Genomic DNA, 19,510 nt, shown 5'->3' with positions numbered 1-19,510 from the left:
CGCCCTTATGGACACTGTAAAACAGTTGGTACCCAAATTACCTGAGGAGGATAGAAAAGACTTCCAAGAAGTTATCTCTGATACTCAGGCTGCAGCAAGGCAGGTGATTCAGAGTGGGTTAGACACGGCGGACTCTGTGGCAAGGATCATGGGCTCTTCTGTAGCTACGAGGAGAGCTGCATGGCTGAAGTCTAGTGAGTTTTCTTCGGATGTCCAATCTACATTGTTGGATCTCCCTTTCGATGGATCTGGCTTGTTTGGCAAGAAAGCAGACGCTGCTTTAGAACGTTTTAAGGACAGCAGAGCGACAGCCAAGTCATTGGGCCTTCAGACCAGGGGCACTTTTGGAAGGCGTACTAGAGGATTTAGCAGATCTTCCTTTCGATCCTACAAATCTACGCAGCAGCAGCCACAGCAGCAGCAAAACACGCTGTATAGGTCTTATAGGGGCAAGCAAAGAGGCCGTTCTCGAGGCCGTCAAGCCACCTCCTCCTCTCTCCCTTCCCAGCCCCCTGCCAACGCAGCAAAGCAGCCCTAGATCCGCCGTTCCGGATCATGTGGGCCCAGTGGGGGGGCCGCCTTACCCATTTCCTACGAGATTGGGAATTGATAACATCGGATCTTTGGGTTCTCAATCTCGTAGGGAATGGGTATGCTCTTCCCTTTCGGGAATTTCCCCCAAATTACCCTCCTTGCCAGGGTTATTGTTCGGAGGACCACCTGCTTCTCCTGCAGGAAGAAGTCCTGGCACTGTTCAGAAAAGGTGCGATAGAGGTGGTTCCAGAGCAGGAAAGGGGTCAGGGGTGCTACTCCCGGTATTTCCTGATCCCCAAGAAGGATGGCAGGTTACGGCCAATCCTGGATCTCAGGATCTTGAACCTTTACCTGAAACAGGAAAAGTTCAAGATGCTCACTCTTGCACAGGTTCTTCAAGCGCTGCTGGAAGAGGACTGGATGGTGTCGATCGACTTGCAGGATGCGTATTTTCATATTCCCATCTTGAAGTCGCACAGAAAGTATCTCCGTTTTACGGTTGGGTCGCAACACTACCAGTTTGCGGTCCTTCCGTTTGGTCTTACTACTGCGCCTCGAGTCTTCACCAAGGTGATGGCAGTGGTGGCAGCACATCTCAGGAGGTCGGGGATTCCTATATTCCCGTATCTGGACGACTGGCTGATCAAGGCGGAGTCACCAGAGAAGGTGCTCCGTCATCTGCAAGAGACAACTCATTTGTTGCACAGGTTGGGTTTTTCCATAAATGTACCCAAGTCTCGCCTGGTGCCCTCCCAGCGCAACCTGTTCATAGGTGCGGTACTGGACACTACTGTATGTCGTGCATTCCCTCCCCCTCAAAGGATTCGCGACATACAGGAAATGATTCCTTTATTCTTCAATGGAGCGGTTGTTCCAGTCCTGAAGGTCCTTCGCCTGCTCGGTCTGATGGCTTCTTGCATTCTATTGGTCAACCATGCACGCTGGCACATGAGGGCACTCCAGTGGTGCCTCCGCAGGCAGTGGTATCAGCACAACGGAGATCTCAGGGAGTCAGTGAGGATCTCCAGAGAAGCTGCGGCGTATTTGTCTTGGTGGAGTGTGGAAGGCAATCTGTCGCAAGGAAAGCCTTTTCAGTTTCCTCCATCGGTGGCCACAGTAATTACGGATGCATCCACTCTAGGGTGGGGTGCTCATCTGGGGAATCTGGAGGTCAAGGGTCTTTGGTCTCCAGAGGAAAGGTTGCTTCATATCAACCTTCTAGAGTTGCGGGCGATACGTCTGGCGCGCAAGGCCTTCCTCCCTTCCCTTCGCGGTCAATCGGTTCAGGTCCTGACGGACAACACGACCGCGATGTGGTACATCAACAAGCAGGGAGGAGTGGGGTCGCGGTGTCTCTGCAGAGAGGCTCTGCGTCTCTGGTCCTGGGTTCAGGACCACCAGATTTGTCTGATGGCAAATCATCTTGCCGGAGTTCAGAACGTTCGTGCAGACAGTCTCAGTCGGCAGTTCTCTGCCGACCACGAGTGGAGGCTTCATCCGGAGGTAGTTCGTCACGTCTTTCGGACGTGGGGAACTTCTCAGGTGGACCTTTTTGCCACTCAAGAGAATGCTCACTGCCCGTTATTCTGCAGTCTCCAGTATCCGATGCAAGGAGACTTGGGGGATGCGTTTCAGTTGGGTTGGAGCTCGCAACTCCTTTACGCGTTTCCTCCCATACCCTTGATTCCTCGGGTTCTGAGGAAAATTCGCCAAGACCGGGCCCAAGTTATATTGATTGCCCCGGATTGGCCAAGAAGGGTGTGGTACTCAGACCTTCTCCACCTCTCCTCTCACCCTCCGCTCCGTCTACCTCACAGGGCAGATCTCCTCTCCCAGATGGAGGGGCAGGTTTTACACCCCCACCTCCAGACCTTACACCTTCATGCCTGGAGATTGAACGGGGCAACCTGAGTTCTTTTTCTCTCCCGCCTGATGTGGTGGATGTCATCTTGTCAGCCAGGCGTGACTCCACTAAGTCCATCTATTCTTATAGTTGGTCGAAGTTTGTCACTTGGTGTGGAGAGAAATCTGTAGACCCTTTGAGAGCCCATTTGTCTGATGTTCTCCAGTTTGCCCTTTCTCTGGCGCAACAGGGGCTTGCTGTTGCCACAGTGAAGGGCTATCTTTCAGCGCTGTCGGCATTTCTCTGCTTCCCTGACCAGCCTTCTCTTTTTAAATCTCCTGTGGTTTTAAGGTTTTTGAAGGGCCTCACAAATAAGTTCCCTCCTACTCCTTTTGTTGTGCCTCAGTGGGACTTAAATCTTGTTTTGACCTTTCTGATGGGTGCTCCCTTTGAGCCTCTGCACAAATGTCCTATGAGGCTTTTGACTCTTAAGACAGTTTTCCTCGTTGCGAAAACCTGGGCAAGGAGGGTTAGTGAGCTTCTAGCTCTTAGTTCCAAGCCCCCTTTCTTGTCCATTCATGCTGATCGAATGGTTCTTAGGACCAGGGCTGCTTTTCTGCCTAAGGTGGTAACTCCTTTCCACCTTGGTCAATCTGTTACCCTTCCTACCTTTTATCCTCCCCCACACCCTTCCAAGGAGGAGGAGAGATTACACCGTCTGGACCACAAGAGGGCGGTGTCTTTTTACTTGGACAGAACTAAAGACTGTCGAATGGATGACCAGCTCTTCATTGGCTTTGCTGGCTGCAAGAGAGGAAGAGCGGTCCATAAAAGAACTTTATCAAGATGGATCGTCCTCTGTATAAAGATCTGCTACTCTTTGGCGGGTAAGGAACCGCCAGAGGGTATAAGGGCTCATTCTACTAGAGCTAAGTCGTCAATCTCTGCATTGGCTAGAGGTGTTCCTGTAGAGGATATTTGTAGAGCGGCAACTTGGTCTTCCCTCCACACTTTCGCGAAGCATTACTGCTTGGATTCCGAGGTTAGGAGGGACAGTCACTTTGGTCGCTCTGTTCTCCACGATTTTCTGGTCTAGAAGAGTGGACACCCTCCTCCGGGAGTGGGGACTGCTGTGGGACTCTATTCACAAGGTGAGGAATCCACACGGCAGATGTATCTATCAGAAGAACAAGTTACTTACCTTCGGTAACGCTTTTTCTGGTAGATACAATATCTGCCTGTGGATTCCTCACTGACCCACCCGCCTCCCCGTTGTCCACTCTTTTTCTCCAGAGTTTCTATAATTTTTTATTTTATTGTCAAGGAGTTGTTTATTGCAAATGTTTTATTGCATTTGCTTCACATTGTGTGTGTTACCTTGATATCTGTACTGCGTATACTGTGTATATGTCTACTGTCATTGGTCCATCCGTGTGCCTCGAAGGCACGGAAAAAGGGGCGGAACTGATGTCATCACGCCGGTGTGGGCCTATTATAGGCGTCGGTGACGTCAGCGGAGTCGCGAGCGGTGCCGTGCCTCTATGACGTCCAAGTCCACGTTGGCGCGAAGCTACGAAAAGAATTTCCGAATGTTGCTGACGCAAGGGGATATTCACAAGGTGAGGAATCCACAGGCAGATATTGTATCTACCAGAAAAAGCGTTACCGAAGGTAAGTAACTTGTTCTTCTCTTCCATGTTGGCTTGCCTATTAGCCTATTGGCCTTCTTCGCTCCGCCACACCGGTTGAAAGAGGAGGAGATGCTTCATTGACTTGACCCTAGAGGAGCCCTGAGCTTTTATAATGGCCGGTCAAGCCACCAGTGTCTGGATGACCAGCTTTTGCGAGGGTCTAGAAAATCAGAGCAATGCAGAAGAGGCCTGTGTCCAGGTGGATAGTCCTTTGTATGAAGTTATGTCATACGTTTGTCAGAAAAGAGCCTACGAGGCTCATTCAACAGGGCTAAGGCTACAAACACTGGACTGCTGGAGAGTACAATACCTGTTCTAGACATACACAAGTCTGTGATGTGGTATTGGTGCATATAATCACAAGGCACTACTGCAGCGACAACTAGATCCATAAAGGGGGCATTTTGTCTACTCGGTCAAGTAATTCTGCTGTTTGTCCAGTTTGTCAGGGGATAGCTTTCTTTTTAACCTTAAAGGCAATATTGTTTGATGTGCCAAAGTGATTGAAGAAAGACAATTGCTTTAAAATTGCAGTGTCTAAAATGCAGAGCGCCAAAATAATTTCTGGCCATTGTAATTTAAAAAAAAGAAAATCTTGAGTGAGAGATTTGTGTTTCTTCTAAATTTTGTGTGATCAAGGAAGAGCTAATGGTGTGCTAGTAAGGTGAATGAAAGATTTGAGAGCCGCCTGGAGAACTGTGTGTATACACTGCAGAATTCAGTCTCCTCAATGACAACTCAGCCTTTTTCCTTGAAAGTTAAAGAATTAGTTGGATAAACACACCTGGAGACCATTCAAACTTAGCTGCACTTTGTTGTTGTTTTATCCATCCAGTCGTGTCTGACTCTTGGTGATTCAATGGATAAAATGCCTCGGGTGGATACCAGAATTCTACGTCAGGACCGGAGGCAAGGATTATGCTTTATCTTTCTTCACTTTAACCCTGTTTGTTTTGAACGCCGCCTGAATGCCTTCAAGGTCGGTATCATTCCAAGCGAGGCTGTGGACTGATGGTTGTGCCCAGCTTCAGGGGTCCGTATTTTTAGGCCTGATTTAACGCTCCTGTCTGTATTGCAAGCTGTGTACTGCTGGGGCCCATTTGTTGGCAGGCTGCATTTTGATTCTAGCACCAGGGCTTTTGGGTCCCAGGGCTTGGCTCCTGAACGCGAGCTCTGCTTGCTCAACAGTAGGCTGACACCCAGCCCTCCTACTGCGAGGTTCCCCTCATGGATTCTTATCATTATCAAGACAACACTTACGTGGATGACCAGTGGTAAGAAGACCCACTCACAGCACTGCAGTGGGATGAAGATTTCTACGACGCATTAGATTCTTCTATACATAAAGCGGTGAAGCAGGCTATGGCCCCCTTAGAAGACCGCCTCTCCCTCAAAATTGAGCTAGCCTGTGATAAATTCGCCAAGGCAGCTCAGGCCATTCCAGCCCCCTCCCTCCCAGCGGTACCCCCGCTGTCCCTCAACCGCCTCCCAGAAGTGGGGGTTGACACTGATGCCTTTGCTCGCCCCAAACAGGCTTTCTTAGATAGCAAACCCCCTCCTGCGACGACCACTCCTGGGGACTCTGCTCAAGGGGACAATGAGGAAGGTGGTCCTTCACGTCCCTGGCGTCCTTCGCAGCCAGCGCCTGCAACTCCTGTACCTGACGCAGATGATCAGAATCTCTGTGCAGATATGCTAGATTCTATCTTGCACCCTAGATCCTCAGACTGGGCGCCCTGTGACAAGGTCTCCCAGTACGTCGCCAGCCGCATCCGCCGGCCGTTAGAGGCCACAGTGCGTAACTATCTTAGGGCGGAGTGTCCTCGCCCTTCTTTAGAAGGTAAGGTGGCGGCCACCCCAGAAATTGACCTTCGTATGGCGACGTTTTTACAAAAATTCGTAAAGGACGGGCTTGCCAAGATAAGCTCTTTGACATTCTTGGGCCCATAACTAAAATCCTCGATATGGCTAAAGAAGCCAAAGCGCCGGGAGCCCTGATCTCTCCGGAGAACCTATCATCTTGGGCCCAGCGCGTGGTGATATTTCTGGGGAATACCAACTGCGCCATATCGACAGAACGACGAAGATCCCTCCTGATAAAAGTGGATCCCAAACATGGGGACTTGGCGGATTCAGAAGCAGGACCTGTTGCCCAAGGAGGCCTTTTTGGCGAACCCTTTATGATGGAACTGGGTCGCTTCGAGAATACTTTCACGTCCTTGAACAGGGCGCAAACTTCTATACGCAAGGTCTTTCGCCCGCGGGTTGTCCGAGGGGCCGTACGAGGCAGGGGCCGCTTGTCCGGCCGTCCTAACCAGCAGAGAAGAGGCTCCAACCAGGTATCTTACCAGGATCAAGCCAGATTCGCCAACTTCTACCCTACCAGGAGACGGCGAGGAAAGAAACGTGGTGGTAGAGGCGGTGGCACCGCCAGTTTTTCCGGTGAGTGTTCTCCCTTCTTCCCATCTAAAAGTGGGGGGCCGGCTGGCACATTTTTTCCAGGCTTGGACTTCTGTCACAGGCGACGCATGGGTACTCCAAACTGTTCAAGGGTTTCATATAGAGTTTCTTGGGAAGCTCTTCCAGCCGGCTCCGCCGCACCCTCTGGTGTTCTCGGCAGTGGACAACGCTTTGGTCGATCAAGAGGTTCAGTCTCTTTTGCACAAAGGGGTGGTCGTACAAACCACTTCCCATGCTCACTGCTTCATCAGCAATCTTTTTGTGGTGGACAAGGCGGACGGGGGCCAGAGGCCCGACATCAATTTGCACGAGTTCAACGAGTGGCTGGTTTACTGCCACTTCAAGATGGAGGGAATCCATCTTCTTCGCGATCTTCTCAGACCGAACGACTGGATGGCGCGTCTCAACCTAAAAGACGCATATCTGACTGTTCGAGGCATGTGGGCTGCTAAATTCATATCTTAGCATTAGATCGCCGCCTAGTGTTGGGTCCGGATGATCGCACATTGTTGTCCTGGAAGAGTCTTCGAAGTATCCTGAGATAGGTGGCTCCTCCCCTGGACTACAGTGCGCATGGGCATCGGCTCCATCCCCAGATTGTTTTTTTCCGCCATTGGGTTCGGATGTGGTCTCGACGTCTCTCTGTCGAAAGCGAGAAAAAACTAACTTTTAGCGGCCAAAAGGCCTCGCTTTTTGCGTCGGTATTGTCTGCGCACGGTCTCGAGTCTTCCGTCTCTTGGAGCCGGAATAAGCGGAGTCTTGTTTCGCTTTTCGAACTTTGAGGCCTTCTCATCGCGACTCGACTGCAAAACTTTTCAGACATGGAGCGGAGCCCGTTTAAATACTGCCCGCTTTGTGGGTCCACGTACCCACACATCGATCTACACCCCGTTTGTAACAAATGCCTTTCGCCTGACCACGACGACGGCAAGTGCAAGGCCTGTGCACAGTTCCGCTCTAAGAAGACTCTCAAGCTTCGGCGCGCGGTGCGCATGGAAGCTAGACAAGCGGCCCCGGATCCGGAAAACATCTTCGGCGACCAAGATGAAGAGGACCAGGGTCATCATCTTCAGATCTCCCCACCCGAGACGGAGGTCGAGGCGGATCCGGTAGACGACGACGGAGTCGTGGGTCAAGGCCTTGAATACGTCGACGAGGTAGGAGACGACGAAGAGATTTATGGGGCCGCGGCGGATAGCTCAGGGGACGAGCTCTGCCCCGAAGGTTTCGAGGATACCGACCGGGTCACGGGATCGCCTGTAGGCCTTACCCACGACCCCATGCCGCAAGCCACAGCCCCGCCTTCTGGCCCGGCCACGGACTTACTTGCTGAGCAGACTGTATCGAAACCGAAACCGAAAGCATCGGGATCGGCTCCATCTAAAATGGCCGACCCGAAACCGAAACCGAAACTTAAGGACTCGGGCGTCCCTAAGATGGCTGCCGTGCCAGCGAAAACGACTGTACCCGCTAATCCATCGACTCCGTCGACCTCCGGTCCGCAGAAGTCGAAGAAGTCCGTCGATTCCGCTGCTGCTCATTCGAAATCGACGCCGGAGGAGGGGTCCTCTAAAAAAGATGGTCGGCACGGATCAACATCGGCGCCGCCGTCCAAGCCCGCAAAGGCCGGCTCCACGGAGTCTACGCAGGCGCACGGATCGAAGACTGGCACGTCTGCGCACCGGTCCCAGGACTCGGGGTCGGTGACAGCGGGATCCGCGTCGAAAGCCCACAAGGCCCACAAAGACGTCGGATCCGAGGGAAAGGTCAAAACATCCTCGTCGGCTCCAAAACCAACTGAGAGTGAGGCGTCCCTCGTCGCCGCATCACTACAGCGAATTAGGGAGAAGGCCTCTGCTCCGTCGGCTCCGATTTCGTCGCCGAAGGCACAAACGGACAATCCAGCGAAGCCTTCTGGCAAACTTCTCTTTGTTTTGCCGCCAAAGGAGGCGCCGAAAGCCTTTTCCACCAAATCGGCACCGAAGAAGGCGGTTTCTTCAACGGCTGGCCCACTTCCACGTCGGGTACTCGAATCAGAGGATGATTCAGAGCATTTCATCGACGCAGACACCGGCAAATTGACCCTCTATAAGAGGAAAATATCTTCAGAGTCAGTGGACTCATATGTCATCCCACTGAAAAAGAAAAGGGTGCCCCTTGATGCTTCAGGCCTCACAGAACCAATCCAGCCTCCTCCAAGACGGAGCCCTACTCCCTCACCAGAACACTCTGCGGGTGAGGGGTATGATGAGGATGAGCAATACAATTTCCCTATCAATGAACCAGATGCACAACCGGATTCATATGATGACACTGGTGACCAGGGCACCCAAAATGTGGGGCAGGACCCGCAGCTTTTTAATGCACGTGCATCCCCAACTGAGGATTCAGCAGGTTTTCATGCGCTACTTGAGAGGGCAGCGGCCAATCATGATGTGGACATGCATGCTGACCCGATAGAAGAAGACTTCCTTTTCGACACATTCTCAGTCTCTGAAAGGACATTAAAACGCTGCCTATGCTTAAGGGAGTCCTCAAGCATGCGGGGGATATCTTTAAGGAGCCTACCAGGGCACGAGTGGTCAATCCACGCATTGAAAAGAAGTACAGACCTGCACCTGCGGACCCCGCATACATTCGGGGACAGTTGCCACTGGACTCTCTTGTGGTCGCCAATGCCAGGAAACGTGCCAACTCCCAGACAACGGGTGAAGCTCCTCCCCCGGATAAGGAGTCCAAAGTGCTAGAGGCAGGGGGCAAAAGAGTAGCTGCGCAGGCCGCAAACTTTTGGCGCATTGCCAATACACAGGCACTCTTAGCACGTTACGATAGGGCGCATTACGACACCCTAGAACAGGTTATACAACACCTGCCTCCAAAGTTCCAAGAAGGCACCAAACTGCTTATTGAGGAGGGGAAGCTAATCTCAAACGCAGCCATCAAGTGTGCACTTGACGCCGCAGACACAGCTGCTAGAGCTATCAACACTAGCGTTATGCTAAGACGACAGGCGTGGCTCCGCATCTCGGGGTTTAAACCAGATATTCAGACAACCATTCTTAATCAGCCAGTCAATCCTGATAGTCTGTTTGGTCCAGATGTTGACACCACCCTGGAAAAAATAAAAAAAGACACAGAAACTGCTAAGTCCATGGGGGCCCTCCAGTCGCAACAGTTTCGTGGCAACAATTTTCGTCGCTCAGGTGCACGTGGAGTCACCAGAGGACAAATGGGTCAACAATCTCAGTTCTCAAAAGGTGGAGCACAATCCTCGTTCCAAAAGCAGAACAAGGGAGGTTACAGAAATAACAGCAACAGAGGTCGCGGCAGAGGAAACAACAGCTCCCGCTCCTCTACCCCAAGCAAACAGTGACTCTCTGTCACTGCCCCCCGACCACTTAACACCTGTCGGGGGGAGACTGCAGCAGTTCCTGCCCGTCTGGAGAAACATCACCACAGACAGGTGGGTGCGACAACTAGTCCAGTATGGTTATTGCCTAGAGTTGAAATCCACTCCACCCAACATCCCGCCAAGGCAAAGGCCTATGTCCGCAGAGCACTTGCTCTTATTGCAGCAGGAAGTAGTGGTGATGCTGCAAAAAGGAGCAATCGAGCTCGTGCCGGTGAGAGAGGAAGGCACAGGGGTGTATTCCCTGTACTTCCTTATTCCAAAGAAGGACGGATCTCTCAGACCCATTCTAGATCTACGCCCCCTCAACCTGTACATACTGTCAGAACATTTCCACATGCTTACACTGCAGCAGATTCTTCCCTTGCTAAACCAAGGGGACTTCTTAGCAACCTTAGATCTCAAGGATGCTTATTTCCACATTCCACTACACCCGTCCCACAGGAAATACCTCAGGTTCACTATTCAAGGCAAGCATTACCAGTTCAAGGTCTTACCCTTTGGAGTCACCACAGCCCCAAGGGTGTTTACCAAGTGTCTGGCGACAGTAGCAGCGCACCTCAGGAGGCAGAACATCCATGTCTACCCCTACCTCGACGACTGGCTCGTGCAAGCCAAGTCGGAACGACAGTGCGCCGCGGACATGTCGACTACAATTCACCTTCTTCACGATCTGGGTTTCTCGCTGAACTACCCAAAGTCGCATCTACAACCAGCACATGTCCGGCAGTTCCTAGGTGCGACGATCAACACCCTGACGGCCATGGCTCAGCCAAACCAGGTCAGGATAGACAGCATGCAGTCTCTGATCCAAAAGTTCAGACCACAACACTCGCTTCCGGCGAGAGTATTCATGCAGTTGATAGGCATGATGGCCTCCTGCATCTTCATAGTCCCTCACGCACGGTTACATATGCGCCCGCTCCAGGAGTGCTTAGCGAATCAGTGGACACAGGCTCAGGGGCAAATGACAGACCTAGTGTTGGTTACCAGTCGGGCATACGACTCTCTGCATTGGTGGACTCCACACAACCTTTGCAAGGGCCGACTGTTCCAAGAGCCTGTGCCGCAGATTATCCTGACAACGGACGCATCTCTCCAGGGATGGGGAGCTCATCTGCTCACTTACACAGTGCAGGGACTATGGACGACGCAGCAGCAAAAGATGCACATCAACTATCTAGAACTGATGGCAATCTTCATGGCGATCAAGTCCTTCATTGTACATCTGTGCAACAAGGTAGTGTTAGTCCGGACGGACAACATGACTGCGATGTACTACATTCAAAAGCAGGGAGGCACCCACTCGCCACAGCTGTCTCATCTGGCTCAGAGCATGTGGAAGTGGGCCATTCAGAGGAACATTTTCCTCATGGCAGAACACCTCCCAGGGAAGGACAACCAGATGGCGGATCTGCTCAGCAGGTACAGCCATCAAATGCACGAGTGGGAGATACACTCATCTGTCCTCCACCCGTACTTCCAGCAGTGGGGTCATCCGGAGATAGACCTGTTTGCCACAAAAGAAAACGCAAAATGCCAACACTTTGCCGCCAGGTTCCCTCACCCACAGTCGCAGGGGAATGCGATATGGATGAACTGGTCAGGCAAATTTGCGTACGCTTTTCCGCCAGCCCCTCTGATACCGCTGGTCGCAAGAAAGCTAAGGCAACACGCGATGACTCTCATCCTAGTTGCTCCAACGTGGGCGCGCCAGGCTTGGTACACCACGTTCCTCGAACTCTCAGTGGTGCCGCATCAAAGACTGCGCCTCACGCCCAGTCTTTTAACGCAGAACCATGGAGAAATTCAGCATCCAGATCCGCAACAGCTCAACCTGGCGATCTGGCTCCTGAAGTCCTAGAGTTTGGATACCTTAACCTACCTCCAGAATGCATGAACATCATCAAGGAGGCAAGGAAGCCAACTACCAGAGCATGCTATGCTGCGAAATGGAAGCGTTTTGTCATTTACTGTACAGCCAATGACATCAACCCGCTAGATGCATCTATCCCCAACATCATTTGCTATCTGTTGCATCTTTACAAGTGCAATCTAGCGTACACTTCCATTCGGATACATCTATCCGCCATAGCGGCTTATCTTCAAAACAGGCAGCATCTCTCTGTCTTCAGAGTGCCCGCCATTAAAGCCTTCCTTGAAGGTCTGAAACGAGTCATTCCCCCAAGAACACCGCCAGCTCCGGTGTGGAACCTCAATGTCGTTCTCACCAGACTGATGGGACCGCCATTTGAGCCACTGCACTCGTGTGAACTCCAGTTCCTTACGTGGAAAGTAGCTTTCCTGGTAGCTATTACGTCTCTGAGGCGTGTCAGTGAGCTGCAAGCGCTCACAATCCAAGAGCCATTCATTCAAATTCATCCAAATAGGGTAGTGCTACGCACTAACCCCAAATTCCTTCCGAAGGTGGTGTCACAGTTTCATCTCAACCAAACTATTGACTTGCCAGCATTCTTTCAAAACCCGCAGACGGTGGCAGAAAGAATGCTCCATACCTTAGATGTACGGAGGGCGTTGATGTACTACATAGACAGAACACAACCCTTTAGAAAGACAAAACAACTTTTTGTTGTCTTCGCACCACAACACAAAGGCAACCCTATTTCCAAAGCAGGGATAGCCAGATGGATTGTTAAGTGCATCCAGATATGTTATCAAAAGGCCAAGCGCACTTTAACAATACCCCCAAGGGCGCACTCCACACGCAAACTGGGGGCATCCATGGCTTTCCTAGGGAACATTCCTTTAGAGGATATTTGCAGAGCAGCCACGTGGGTTACACCACACACCTTTACAAAACACTACTGTGTTGATGTGCATTCCAAGCAGCAAGCTGCTGTAGGACAGGCTGTTCTCAAAACACTTTTTCAGGTTTCTGCAGCTGGCACGGGCAACCGCCGCTGATGGAGGGACTGCTATGTATTCTATGCTAAGATATGAATTTAGCAGCCCACATGCCTCGAACTGAATATGCTACTTACCAGTATGCATCTGTTCTTGGCATGTAGGGCTGCTAACATTCATATCGCCCGCCCTCCTCCCCGGTGCCTGTCGCAGCTGCAGATATACTATTGTATTTATTCATTAGCATGGACATCCTTTACACTTTTCACTCCATCTCCTGCCACAATGGCGAAAAACAATCTGGGGATGGAGCCGATGCCCATGCGCACTGTAGTCCAGGGGAGGAGCCACCTATCTCAGGATACTTCGAAGACTCTTCCAGGACAACAATGTGCGATCATCCGGACCCAACACTAGGCGGCGATCTAATGCTAAGATATGAATGTTAGCAGCCCTACATGCCAAGAACAGATGCATACTGGTAAGTAGCATATTCAATACCAATTTTTCCTCCACACCGGAGGTTCCTGCAGTTACTTTGGCGAGACAAGGTGTACGATTTCACCACACTCCCTTTCGGTCTATCCTCCGCTCCTTGGTGCTTCACCAAGGTACTGCGTCCGGTGATTGAACATCTGCGTGCGTCCGGGATGCGGCTCATAGTTTATTTGGACGACATTTTACTCATGGCGCAATGTCCCAGTGCTCTGTCTCAACAGCTTCACACAGCGGTCAATCTGCTCCAAAGCCTGTGCTTTGCGATCAATGAGGTGAAGTACATGCTTGATCTGTCCCAGAGGGTTGTTTTCCTGGGGTTTTCAATCGACTCGGTCGCTGCTGCTCTCAGCCTTCCCTCCCGGAAGATGACGAAAATCTGTCACAAACTGAGGAGAGCTCTCACCCAACACCAGCTCTCCCTCCGACAGGTAGCTTGCATCGTGGATCTTCTGCAGGCGACCATTCAAGCTATTTTCCCCGGCCTCCTCTATTACAGGGCCTTGCAACGTGTCAAGGCCCAACACCTTCGCAAAGGCCTCTCCTACTCTCAGAAGGTGTCCCTCTCTGCAGAAGCCAGAGAGGAGATACAATGGTGGCTTTCCAACATGGAATCCTGGAATGGAATTGCGATCTTCGGTTCCGCGCCAGATATCGTTATCGAGTGAGACGCCAGCAGATCAGGCTGGGGCGCGCGATGTGGCGAGTTCACAACAGGAGGTGTGTGGTCTCCTCTGGAGTAACATTTGCACATCAACTGTCTGGAAATTTTAGCGGGATCGTTCGCGATCCAATATTGGACCAAAGACTCGGTACAATCTTGTGTCCTGCTCAAGATGGACAACATATCAGTCGTCCGGTACATCAACCATCTTGGGGGCACGCGCTCGAGGACTCTCTCGGACATGGCAGCAAACTTTTGGAAATACTCTCTGGACCATCATGTGTCCGTGACGGCGGAATACCTTCCGGGTCGGGACAACCTGATCGCGGACTTTCAATCTCGCCATTTCCACAACGGCAGTCTTTGGAAATTGCACCCGAGGTTTTTCGCAGATCTCCAGTCTCTCTGGGGTCCTTTTTCAGTAGACCTCTCGCTTGGATCACCAACTGCCCAAATTCTTTAGTTGGAGACCGGATCCTCTGGCATCGCAGACAGACTCATTCCTTCAGACTTGGCGGGACGAACAAGGTTGTGCCTTTCCCCAGTTTGCCATGATCACGAGGGTCTCAGCCCAGGTGTGACGCCAGAATGCGGACGTGGTTCTCATTTCCCCAATCTGGAGGTCTCAAGTGTGGTTTCCGGAAGTTCTGGAGCTTTCTTGGGATTCTCCAATCCCACTCCCCCACTTTCTGACTCTTCTTCTCAATCCGGACGGAGTCTCTCACCCATTAATAGAGCTGGGCTCTCTCGCCCTCATGGCATGGAGGATTACAGGGATGCTGGGTGGTCCCAGGCCTTTTGGGAGCGGCTGAAAAATTAATGTCAAAAGGCTTAGGCCGACCGCACTGTCAAGCGCTACCGCTCCACCTGGAGAAGGTGGTATCGTTGGTGTGTGCGAAGGAGTCTCAATCCCTTGGCAACGGATGTGACCTTTATTCTGAATTTTTGTGGCCTCTCTGGCGGAGGAGGTCTTGCTTTATAGGACTATCAACACCTTCCGTTCCGCCATCTCGGCGTGTCATACCATGGTTGACGGGTCCCCTGTGGGTCGAACATCCCTTGGTTTGCCTTCTCCTTCGAGGCATCCTTCTCTCGCTACCGCCTGAACCTCATTATTCTCAGCTTTGGGATGTTAACCAGGTCTTAAATGTGTTTCTGTTTTGGCAGCCAAATAGGTTCCTCTCTAGGAAAGAACTATCTGCGAGATTGGCGATGCTTCTCCGCCTTATCTCATGCATAAGGGTTTCGGATGCCAGAGCCCTTGATGTTACCAGTAGAATTTTTTCCCCCACGGGGGTCACTTTTACGATTCGCAGACAAACGAAGTGTGGGACAAGATACATTTCTTATACAGCGTTCCCGGATTCTCCGAAGCTGTGTGTGGTTGCTTGCCTTAAGGCATATCAGGAAATGTCCGAGGACTTCCGTCCTCCGGGAGAGCAGCAATTACTCATTGAGCTTAAAAAAACTCATAAGGCGGTTTCTTCCCCCACCATTGCCCGGTGGGTAAGGTGTGTCATGCAAGAAGCCAGAATCGACCTTCGAGCCTTCGGTGCTTACTCGGCCAGAGGAGCGATGGCCTCTAAGGCATTTACCCTGTGAGCTCGTCTGGAAGACATTCTGAATGCAGCAGATTGGTCTTCAGACTCCACTTTTAAGCGGTTTTACTTTAAGCTGATTTTTGACATGGCTCACTTGGTGGTGAGCAAGCTTTAAACTAGCATAATCCTCGCCTCTGGTCTTGACATAGAATGAAAAATGTTCTTGCTATTGTAACGGAAAGTTTCAATTCTATTAAGGACTCGGAGGCGAGGATTATCCCACCCAGGGTACAAAGTCTCTTTGATTCCTTCCCGCCCACATACTGGGGTAAGTAGCATAGTTTGATTGTTATGATATCACCTTATGTTCACTGTACACTTTACTCTGCTGTTTTTCCCTACAGGCTCAACCTTAGCCACGACTGTCGCTTATATTCAATTTTGCGTTTCAGGCGATTCTGGTAAACAAGATTGGTGAAGCCTCTAGGGTGGCTGGCCTTCAGCAATGAAAGAGGGAGATTAGACAGTGACAGAGGACTACCACCACCTCGGGGCCCTGTGATTGGTGCAGAGAACAAGGGACACTCTATCCATGGACACTCTATCGTTTTCTTGTGATATTCCCTATGTTTCATGGGAATAGTTGTTTGTTTTGGTGACTTTAAAATGGCTGCTGTCATTAAAGTGAAGAAAGATAAAGCATAATCCTCGCCTCCGAATCCTTAATAGAACTGAAATTTTCCATTCTTTAGGTCTTGTTCATTATTATTTGTATTGTTCTTTACTACACCTAACTACTGTGATATTGGTCCAGGCCTTTCATCATTCCCAACATAATTTTTTTCCCCCAATAAGTCTGCTAATTATTTTTATTTTTTCATGCTCATGATATTTTTATTGATTTTTTTAAACATGATCTAGATATGAATATAGTTGCATAAGGCAGTGTTGAAATATACATTTATTTGATGTCAAAGTATTTTATTGGATTTTTATACAATCAAATACAATAGCATTCTGTCAAGAGGTTAACCAAAATAGTTTGTATACAATACTTACATGTACTATTATGGTAAAATATCTGTTTTAGCTGTATCCCTCTTACGTTGACTTGCTGGGAAATTAGGAAGAGGTGGATAGAAAGAAAGAAAAGAGAGGAAAGAAGTGAGAAGAGAATGTGAGAGAGGTTCTATGTTTCTGAGTCTTATAGGGACTAGGTGGTCTATGGCGGGAGAGGTGGTCGAAACGGGCCGTCCAGCAAGCCTCCCCGAAGTCCCATCGGCCCTTGGTGTTCACCATCGTTATGCTCCGACCCCCATTGGGGGAGGAGAGGCGAGAGCCACCGTGACCTCAAGGGGGCTGGTGCGAGTCTAAGTTCGCATCTAGTGATTCCCACATGCCCCTGGTTGCTGGTTTCCAGGTGGAGTTCTGCATCGCAACTATTTGAGCTTAATTTTATCATAAACAATTGTAGGAACAGTTTTGGCTTGATCGGGTCAAGTAATATTTAATTAGTTCTTCTAGCTGTCCATAGGGATAGGTAAAAGCACCAGAGTTCGAAGGAGTCAATTCTTTGATAATGTTTTATTCATAGTCTATTTTATAATTATTAAGTAATGGTTTTACTTTGTTCTACTGCAGATTAAATTGGAGAGGAAGCAACATGAGGCAAAAATTCGCCAGCTGGAGAATGAAATCCAGTGTTTGCTTGAAAAGCTGAAGGGCATGGAGGAAATCCAAGGTCTTACAGATCAGCAACTTCAGGAGGCTGATGATGAGAGGGAAAAACTCTTCACTGACCTTGAAGATTTGGAGAATAAGGTACAGAGATTGGGAAGCAAAACATGCAAGTGAATGGCCTATATTTATTTTGTTTGCTATGACCTGCTCTTTGGGATGAAAGACCTTTGTCCTTGAATATGTTGAATTATTTGTTTCGTTTGCTTAAAGCACTGTGTTGCATTTAGTTTCATTCAGAAATATTTAGTATGAAAAATCAGACCTTGAAGCTTTCTTAAAGTTGAGTCCCCTTTGCCTACAAAATGAGGTACAGGCTGTAGTGGGAATTAGTTATTTATCAGATAGTAAGCTTCCTCCTAACTGTAAATGAAGGGGGTCAGGAAAATGGCCATGCCCGTATAAATATGCATCTGCAATTAATGACGTCACCCGGTCTAATTACCATACACCCTTTGGGCCTCACAGTTCATAACAGCCGGCATTAGGCTTTGCCAATATCTTGAGTCACCAGCAACTGATTGCCCCGGTACTCCAGTCAGTTTAGGGGTTCTCGGGTGTAGGAATATCTTCTACAATTTCGGCAGCACTCGAGTCAGAGGAAGAGGCTGTAACCTCCTCCAAAAGCACCATCGCTGCCTCTTACTGCAGCTGTAAGGGGTCTATAGGGTGAGTCTGTCTTCCCTTACCATCTAATAACAAGTGGGCCAACTCCTGGGAGCCATCATGACCGACCACCGCACATTAGGATGAGTTGAATGCGCGCTGGCCACGTCGACCTTGGTTACTGGTCCCTCCTGTGCTCTGCAAACCCTGGGGTTGCACCCTAATCCCCCACAGGGACGGTGCACAGCCCCCAGCACATCGAGCCAGTCCCAGACCGCCTCAGGGGTAGTGAAAAAGTGAGCACGGTCACCATGGATGACCTTCAGTTTAGCTGGGAAGAGTAACTGTTAGGAGAAGGGCCAACTTCCACAGGAGCGAAGAAGAATCCCTCCACCTCCAAGACACAGCAGCAGGAATGCGATAACAGAGTATACGACACTCCTGTCTACTGTCTCCTAAAAGTATGAGGGAATTTACCCAAGGAGTGTCCACCACTCTCCTCATACGAGGGGTAACACAATAGCAGAAGGCGTCTCTGGGGATGGTCCAGGCTAGGAAACAAAAGCACGTTATGAACAGTCACACTCCCTATGGTTACTCTAAACACAGCGAAACATTGACAAGTGTGATTAATAATGGATCTTATCCCAATTGTAGGTCGGGCAAGCGTCATCGATGAGTCCAGGCAAAAGGGAGGGGGCCAATAAGGACTCACGAAGGACTCAACACACCTCAGACGCAAACCAAAGTTTAAAGGAAGGTGAGGTGAACCGACCGGCTGTCTGAAGGGGGGCCAGTGCAGCGGAGCAGTAACACCAATCACCCAAACACAAGCAAACCAACTCAAAACAAAAGGAGTGAGGGGCACCGACCGGCTGCACAGGGGGCGAGTACAGCGGAGCAGTACCCACTCAGGAGGTGAGACACCCGGCCCCTAGTAAGTCAGGGCGGAGCGCTCACTCTCGATAGGAAGCCCAATAGAAAGGAATAAGCAAAGGAGGTAGTGCAGCCAAAGAAACAAGGAGACTGTAGAAAGTGAACGGACGACGCCCGCAAAATGCGTGAGATATAGCAGGGCGTCGCGTTCACCGGTAAAAGAAGCGGCGAAGTTTTACCGCTTAACAGTCAGGCACACACACACACTCGAGGAGGAGAATTGGAAGGGCAAAAGGGCTGCAACCAGGAATAGCAGCGTCTAAACAACAGAACTCCAGCAGAGAGTCCTCAGACGCCAGCACCAAACTCGAGCAGGAACCAGGAAGTGGGGAGGGGGCGTGGTCACAAGAAAGTAAGCCAAGCAATGACGGGAGGGCTCTGCTCCTCCTTATTCCCCTTAGGGAATGTCAATAAAGTACATGCTCTGACAATAAGGGGCCATAAAAAAGTGTCAGAACCACATTAAGCACACAAGTCAAGGCTGATTCCTAACAAGTAACATGTACTGAATGCCCATCTCTCTCATCTTCTGCTTTACACCCCCAAAGGAGACCTTTGTTGCTGCACCAGACGGGTATAGTCAGGGAAGATACAGATGGTATGATTTTCGAAGGTAGGGTCCCCATACCCACGGGCAGCAGTAGGGATATACAATCTTGGTCTCTTCAGTTAAGGACTTTCACAATGAGAGTGCGGGGTGACAACCCAGTCGAGGGCGGTGGGGCTGGG

The 19,510-nt window shown here is 50.3% G+C and overlaps 1 protein-coding gene across 2 annotated transcripts in view; it reads left to right on the top strand.

Annotated features, from left to right (window-relative positions):
* CNTRL (centriolin) overlaps window positions 1-19,510 on the top strand; it is a 1,008,983-nt gene that overhangs the window by 486,645 nt on the left and 502,828 nt on the right. For both annotated transcript variants that reach the window (XM_078641873.1, XM_078641874.1), the window contains one exon: window positions 17,144-17,323. In XM_078641873.1, coding sequence (XP_078497999.1) covers window positions 17,144-17,323 — 180 coding nt within the window. The remainder of the gene's footprint in view (window positions 1-17,143; window positions 17,324-19,510) is intronic.

Source organism: Lissotriton helveticus, chromosome 5_1 (genome assembly GCF_964261635.1).
Source record: "Lissotriton helveticus chromosome 5_1, aLisHel1.1, whole genome shotgun sequence".
Taxonomy (NCBI): Eukaryota; Metazoa; Chordata; class Amphibia; order Caudata; family Salamandridae; genus Lissotriton; species Lissotriton helveticus.
Note: the sequence above shows the minus strand (reverse complement) of the source record. Positions and strands in the feature narration are given on the sequence as shown.